The sequence below is a fragment of the Rattus norvegicus genome, chromosome X (assembly GCF_036323735.1).
Source record: "Rattus norvegicus strain BN/NHsdMcwi chromosome X, GRCr8, whole genome shotgun sequence".
Lineage (NCBI taxonomy): Eukaryota > Metazoa > Chordata > Mammalia > Rodentia > Muridae > Rattus > Rattus norvegicus.
In genome coordinates, this window is record NC_086039.1 from 157,186,621 (window position 1) to 157,194,226 (window position 7,606).

Below are 7,606 nucleotides of genomic sequence, written 5' to 3' on the forward strand. Positions count from 1 at the left end.
TGAGACAAGAGTATTCCAAGTTACAGCTCAACCTAGGTTACACAGTAAGAAGAAAAAGTGAGGAAGGGGAAGAATGGCAAGCTACAAGGGAAGAAAGAAGAGAAGGGGAGGAAGGAAGGAATGGGAAAGAATGGGCAGTGGTGGCACACGCCTTTAATCCTAGCACTCTGGAAGCAGAGGCAGGAGGATCTCTGTGAATCTGAGGTCAGCCTGGTCTACAGAGTGAGTTCCAGGACAGCCAGGGCTACACGGAGAAACCCTGTCTCAAACAAACAAACAAACAACAAAGATGGAAAAAAGAGTGAGTGTGGGAGTTTGACCACATTTGCAGAGTCAATTTGGTGATCTGTGGTTTAACTTGAAGAGCAAAGTGCTGGAGTTTTCTCCAGGGAGCATGCATCCCTTGCTAACTTTGTTGGCTCTGCTGGCAATGACATTTCACATTCTGGTCTCCAGATAGGACTAAGGTCTCTTACTGTTCTATCTAGTGGAAAACCTCTACTAGGGAGGCCAGTGAGTTATCATTCTAGTGGCCTGATTTCAGGTTCATGAGGTGGCTGCACCAGAGTTCATGAAAATGACTGTCCTTTCAGAGGAAAAATCCATTTACCCTCAAACATGGCAATCAGATCAATGGGTAGGAAGATTGAAGGAGCATGAGTGAGGTGGTGAATATATAGTTGTATTTCAGGATGCCCCCCCTCAACACACTGCATTAGAACTCTCTTTATTGACCCTCTCAGTGCACACAAACTGAAAACACAAGAAGTTAGTGCCATCAACTTCTTTCAAGTCTATCATCTATGAAGATTAATCTTATGATTAACAGTTCCTTGGCTTTTAAAAAAGCATATTCTTAAAACATATTCTTCTTGTTCTGAAGAAACGTTTTCTTTTTTCTTTTTTTTTCTTTTTTTTTTTTTTTTCGGAGCTGGGGACCGAACCCAGGGCCTTGTGCTTGCTAGGCAAGCACTCTACCACTGAGCTAAATCCCCAACCCTGAAGAAACGTTTTCATGTAGACCTTTTCTCACAACTTTGGGGAGATAGCAGTTTCTGGAGGTTGAATCTAAAATTTATTTCATGCCAGCCAAGTGCTCTACCACCAAGATAACTACATCCCAAATTCCCATTTTACTTTTGATTTTGAGACAGAGTCTCACTAAGTTTTCCAGTGTGGCCTTGAATTCACCCTGAAGCACATGCAGGCCTTAAACTTTCAATTCTCCTACCTCAAAATCCTGAGTGCTGGGTGGAATTACAGAACCAACAATTTTCTTATTCTTAGAATGGGTTGCTTCCAAGATTTTTTTCCCAATTAGTCATACTGGCCAAGGGCTACTCCTCAGAATTTCCTAGAGACCTACAGAATGCCCTAGCACATCCTTCTAGCCCCACTGACAAATTCTAATTGAAGTATAAAGCCAGCCTTGCACCACCTAGATGACTTCCTGGGTAGAATATTTCCATGAATCACTCAACTTGAAGCTGTTGCAAAAGCTTCTTTCAACTCTGGGATCCTGATTCTTCTGCTGAATGATAGAGAAGAGAACTACACTGCAATAAGGCTAGATGTAAGGTCTAGGTCATCAGACAGTATGTGCGAGACCACAGTACAGCTTCCTGGTAACATCTGTGATAGGATCTTATAGTAGGATAGTAGGGGGATTAGGAAGCAGAGTGCTGAGGCAGGTACAGAGGGTGTTCCTTAGGGAAAAGGCAAACCTAAAATTCCTTGACCTCATAAGGAAACAACTTGATTCTGTATGGGGGGAGGGGAGTACTGAGCATTCATTCTGTATGCAGAGGCCTCTGGGAGAGGGGCCAGCACAGAGGGAGGGGGATGCTGGAAAATCTGATTTTGCCAAAACTAAAAAAAATAAAAAATAAAAAAAATTCATGAAGCAGCTGCTTAATGGGGAGAATGTCTGTCTCTCTGTGCTTCTCTGTGTGTCTATGTCTGTCTGTCTGTCTCTCTCTCTCTGTCTTTCTGTCACACACACACACACAGACACACACACACACTCCTGCCCAAGAACTTTCTCCTGTCTTTCCTTAACACAGTATCTTTTCCAGAGATTCTTACAGCTCCATTTACAGGGATAGAGAGGGCACTGTCTTTTAAACCCATCCAACAGCAACTTTTCTTCATTAAGCACTTTGTATGTGGTCAAAACTGGGCTCCACCTCCTCACCATTGCCTACTTTAAACTTCTATAGAGGACTGGCCAGTGACCTTCACTAAAGTGTCATCAAGGCCAGCCTAGAGCTGACCAGAGTATTCACTATCACTATCATTTAGAAAACCCATGGGTTGTAACCCCTCTAATAAACCTCTATCTCCAAAAATATTTACATTATGACTCATAAGAATAGCAAAAATTATCATTATAAAGTGGCAACAAAAATAATTTTATGATTGGGAGTCACTACAACATGAGTAACCGTTGTGGTCACAACAAGGGTCACAGCATTAGGAAGGTTGAGAATCACTGATTTAAGAGATCAGGCATCCCACACACCTTTTCTGCATGTACCCCCTCTTCTAGATGTCTCCAGTAAAGGGCAGCTTACACCTAGAGCCACATGACTTTTCGTAGAATATAATGGTCATGCTCACTCTTCAAGGCAACCTTTCTCTGATCCAGATCCTTAGTGAGCCTCCGTCAATTCCCATGGTTTACCTTTAGGCCAGCAGTTTGGAACCTCTGGGATACTATTCCTTTGGGTCTCACATATTAGATATCCTTCATATTAGATATTTATAATTTATAATAGCAAAATTACACTTATGAAGTACAACACAATAATTTTATGGTGGTGGTGGGGTCATCACAATATGAGGAACTGTATTAAAGGGTCGGCAGCATTAAGAAGGTTGAGAGATACTGCTCTAGGCTTTGCACACTGTCTAGGCCTCTAAGGTCACACCAAGCTTAGAGACTCTGCCAAAGAAGACTTCTCCCCTCAAAACTCCTCAGGGCCCAAGGTGGATGGAACAGTGAGTTAGGCAGGTACAAGGTGTACCCATCTACATGCATCACATAGCAGGCACCTTCTGATTGTGCCCATTGGCATGCCCTGGACCTTTGGAAAGCTGCTTGGTCCTACAGTGTTGGCGGCCTCTTGTCCCAGTGCTAGCCCCATTTCCTCCCGGATGGAACTAGGCGGCAGAGAGGACGGTGGGAATGGGCCTGTACAGGTGTGCAGGCCAGGGCCATGGAGCCTGTGAAGACCAGCGGAGATGGGTAGCGAGTGCCAGGGGTCTGTGGGTGGTTATGTAGGTGATGAGAGTCCTGTATGACAGCACTTGTGCACACAAAGAGCTCGCAACAGCGTCAGGCGCTGTGGAAAGGTTTGCTCTCAGGATTGGACTCTTCACATTGCTGTGGACCAGACTGTGGCTGAGAATCCTAGGCACTGGAAATCAGGATGAAGCCACAAAGGTGTGTAAGATTTCACAGCTTGGGAAATCACAAGCCAGTTTTGGTCCGCTGAGAACACTTGTCGCCCCTCTAGTACGTTGAGCTTTAGCACCCTCAGATAGCCTAGCTAGCCCCGCCCCTCAGCTGCCTAGCTCTCAAAGGAAGTCTCCGCTGCCCCAAAATCTCTCCCGCAAGCCCCTCCCTCTTCCTGTTCGAGTCAATCTCACACAAGTGTGACGTTTGTATTTGCCAGTCCAGCCTGCTAGACTGGTCTGTACTGGCCGCTCCGGCGGATTTGGGCCTGCCCTGAGGAGAGCGCGCAACCTGCGTAGCAGCGGCTGTGACGCAAACGTGACGGCGGCTTGACGCGCCCACAGCCGCTCTTGAGGCGCTGGCGCTTCCTCTGCTAGGCTCCGAGCTGTCTGTTTCTTGGGCCCTGTGTATAGGTGCCGGCCGCCCCTGGCGTTCAACACCGCTTCCAGGTGCCGGCCGTGTCTGCCATGGACGACTATGCGGTTTTGTCCGATACTGAGCTGGCCGCAGTGCTACGCCAGTACAACATCCCGCATGGGCCTATTGTGGGTATGCTGCAGCCGGTGGCGCTCAGAACCTCTCGGTCCCCCGCTTTCCCGCGCTCCTCCCTGAGCGTTCTTCCTACCTCCTCCTTCCCTCAGGTCCCCTCCCCGTGTTCCCTTGTGCTCTTGGGGTGCTCGGCTCGCACCCGCTGACCGCTTCGCACCCTGTGTCTGGGCAGGCTCCACTCGCAAGCTCTACGAAAAGAAAATCTTCGAGTACGAGACCCAGAGAAGGAGGCTTTCGCCCCCCAGCTCGTCATCGTCTTCATTCTCCTATCGGTTCTCAGGTGAGGCTCCAACTGCACAGCCCCAAAGAGCAGCTTGGGGCACAAGGCGCAGGGAGGGAGGGTGTGGCTGAAGCTACTGAGGGAGTAGGGGGAAGTCTGGAGATTGAAGGTCCTGTACCTTCTCCTCCACATGCAGACTTGGATTCAGCCTCCGTGGACTCAGACATGTATGATCTGCCCAAAAAGGAGGACGCCTTACTTTACCAGAGCAAGGGTAAGGCAGGTGTGGGATGGGCACTGATGTCTTTATCCCATGCTTCAGGGATTTGGGCACAGTGAAACTCCAGACCTCACCCCCTTGTACCAGTTCTCAGTGGCTTCAGAGAGAAGAAACTGGCACAGCACACACACAGACTGGGGGGGGGGGGCGGAAGGTGGCAAGAGGCCAGGTAAGGGGCACCACTTTTTCCTCTACCACTGTTTTCTTCCTCAAGACTATAATGATGACTACTATGAGGAGAGCTATTTGACTACCAGGACATACGGGGAGCCCGAGTCTGTGGGCATGTCCAAGAGCTTCCGCCGGCCAGGGACCTCACTTGTAGATGCTGATGATACCTTCCATCACCAGGTGAGTTGTCTGGTAGGCATACCTGGGGTGTATGTAGCCTTAGGGAATTCTAGGTTTGGATAGTTCAAGGAGATACTAGGTGCAGAGAGTGGATCTTAGGCCTTCAAGTATGGTTAGGATCAGCATACAGTTGTTGGCTCAAAAGTTCTACGTTGGAACCTCCAAAACTATTAGATTTGGGGATGAGCATATATAGCTCAGTAGAAGAGCATTTACCTATGGTTTCATCTCCAGCATCCAGCAGCACACACAAATGTTTTTGGGGTTTTGGCATTTTTAAAAATTTAATTACTTTAATTATACCTATGTGTAGCCAATTTTTTGTTAGTTTGTGGGTTCCCCTCACCCTTTCACCCCCAATCATTAGATAGAGAAAGAGAGCTAAAGATCCCTGAATCTAATTTCTTTCTTCCTTGTGTCTTCTTTGACCCCAGCTACTAGCAAACTGTAACCAACCTCACCTATTGGGGCTCTAGTATTTACATACCCTCTGAAAAATTCCCAGAATTCCAAATACCACAAAATTGCAGAAACTATCTGCAACTCAAAAGCATGAAGCAAATCATAGCTGCTGTAAAACAGCCCCATATCCCACATCTAGGGTTAAAATAAAAACATTCTTATAATATTTCTGTGTTTCTTAAGCCAAATTTCAAGAATTCTCACTACATGTATGTGTCTGTGGGTAGTATGCATGAGTGCTGGTGCCTACAGATGCCAGAATTGTCAGATTTCCCCTTAGATTCCCCTTAGAGCTAGAATGGCAAGTAGTTGTAAACTGCCTGATGTGAGTGCTGGAAAATGACCTTAGGTACCTAGGAAGAACAATAGGTGCTTTTAACCACTGAGGCATCTCTGCAGCCCACAAACTTTTATGATCTGAGCATATATAACAGCACCTGTACTCTAGGATGTAGGTTTAAGCCTCCTGAGAATCCTGGGGAATAAAAGGATGGTGGGACAAAGTTGACAAGGTTTGTAACTGGGTGGCAAGGCCCCACAGTTAAAGAGGGCATGGACCCAGAATGATGGGGGGGCAATTTTCTGCCCCCTACAATGTGACTAGAGTAGGCTAGCCAGAGACATTTGGGGAAACCATTCTTTCCCATTTCTAATCCTAATTATCCGGCAGGTGCGTGATGACATTTTCTCTTCTTCAGAAGAGGAAGGCAAGGATAGGTGAGTAGTGAACACATGTAGGGACAGGGACAAGTTTGACACTCAGACTCTCCTGCCTACCTGTCCCCTTCTTTTGCTACAGGGAACGCCCCATCTATGGCCGAGACAGTGCCTACCAGAGCATCGCACACTACCGCCCCATTTCCAATGTCTCCAGGAGCTCCCTGGGCTTATCATATTATCCTACATCCTCCACCTCTTCTGTGTCCTCCTCTTCATCTTCTCCCTCTTCATGGCTTACCCGACGTGCCATTCGACCAGAAAAGCAGGCCCCTACTGCTGCTCTGGGCCAGGATCGACAGGTCCCACTCTGGGGCCAGCTGTTACTCTTCCTGGCCTTTGCTGCCTTTCTGCTCTTTGTTTACTATTCCATACAAGCTGAAGAAGGCAACCCCTTCTGGATGGATCCCTAAGGGTATTGGTTTCAGAGCAGCTCTTAACAGGAGTTTTGGCTGACTGCCTTAGCAGTGTTTGCTGGGGGTGGGGGGTAGGGGCTTTTTTGTGTATTCTAGTTAGAGGGTACAGGGCCTAGCCTACGGCAGTGCTTGTCTCCACCTCATCTTGCCAAGGAAGCAGCAAATGCTGGCTTTCCACAGCCCAGTAGGCCCGTATGTACCTTCCTCTGGAGCCTCCTAGCCTTATTGCCTCTGACTCTTAGGGTATGGGGATCTGGTGGGGAGGACCTCACTTCATTAGAGGAAAACTTGGTGGTGGCAGTGGTAGTTGTCATGCATGCCTGTTTGTTGTCACCTTTTCAGGGGGTATTAACAAGGCCATCCTGGCTTTGCTTTCGTGGACACAATAATAAACATGTTTATTTTTACCTTGTTGTTTCTTCCTACTGGGATGGGAGCTGGGCTGCCATGGCACACAGGTGCTTGGTTTTAGGTCTCAATAATCAGTGTGGCTTTTCCCTTTGGTTGTGCTTGGTCTTGGGGAAGGAATCAAATGCTACCCATAGATAAGTCTATGTTTTAGTTGTGGGTTTTATTTCTGGGCCAACTCCCTGAAATACTTATTATAACCACTTAGAAAAATAACTACCATGTAATTAAATGTGTAGATAAGCCTATGGGAAATGTAGGCAAAACTGCATATATGATCATATATGCAGATACTTTAGTCAGGAGAGGCTAACACCAACATCTGAGGTTACCAGGATAGAAAAGATATGAGGCATCATGCCAGTACATTGTTCAGCTCCTGGGATTGGTGGCATGATAATAAGATTCAAAGGCTACAGTGCACCCATGGCTATTCTAATTCTTTGCCTGTTTATTCTTGCTCAGTTTTTAGATTTTCTTTGGAGATAATCTTTTTGTATACTGCGTTAAAATGTTTCTGTCCTTCCTTATCTGCCTAAGGTACCTACTGATTGGTTTAATAAAGAGCTAAATCGAGGGACTTCTGGGCATAGAGAGGGACTCTGAGGTCAGCTAGACATGGAGGAAGAATAGGTGACTGGTACTGAGGATCAGTTGTGAGCCATGTAGCAGAATGTAGAATAGTATAAATGGGTTGATGTAAGTTATAAGAGCTAGTTGGGGGTAAGCCTAAGTTAAGGCCAAGC

General features: G+C 46.8%; 1 protein-coding gene across 2 annotated transcripts; it reads left to right on the forward strand.

Annotated features, from left to right (window-relative positions):
* Window positions 1-3,817: 3,817 nt before the first annotated feature.
* Emd (emerin) lies at window positions 3,818-6,859 on the forward strand. Of its 2 annotated transcripts, none has more exons than NM_012948.2 (6): window positions 3,818-4,006; window positions 4,179-4,286; window positions 4,423-4,500; window positions 4,721-4,857; window positions 5,990-6,036; window positions 6,119-6,829. In NM_012948.2, exons 1-6 carry the CDS (start codon window positions 3,925-3,927, stop codon window positions 6,447-6,449), a joined length of 783 nt encoding a protein of 260 aa, NP_037080.2. In that variant the 5' UTR covers window positions 3,818-3,924; the 3' UTR covers window positions 6,450-6,829. The 2 variants fall into 2 exon arrangements, with proteins under 2 accessions (NP_037080.2, XP_038955428.1); XM_039099500.2 differs by having other exon boundaries at window positions 3,868-4,006; window positions 4,099-4,286; window positions 6,119-6,859.
* The last annotated feature ends 747 nt before the right edge of the window (window positions 6,860-7,606 follow it).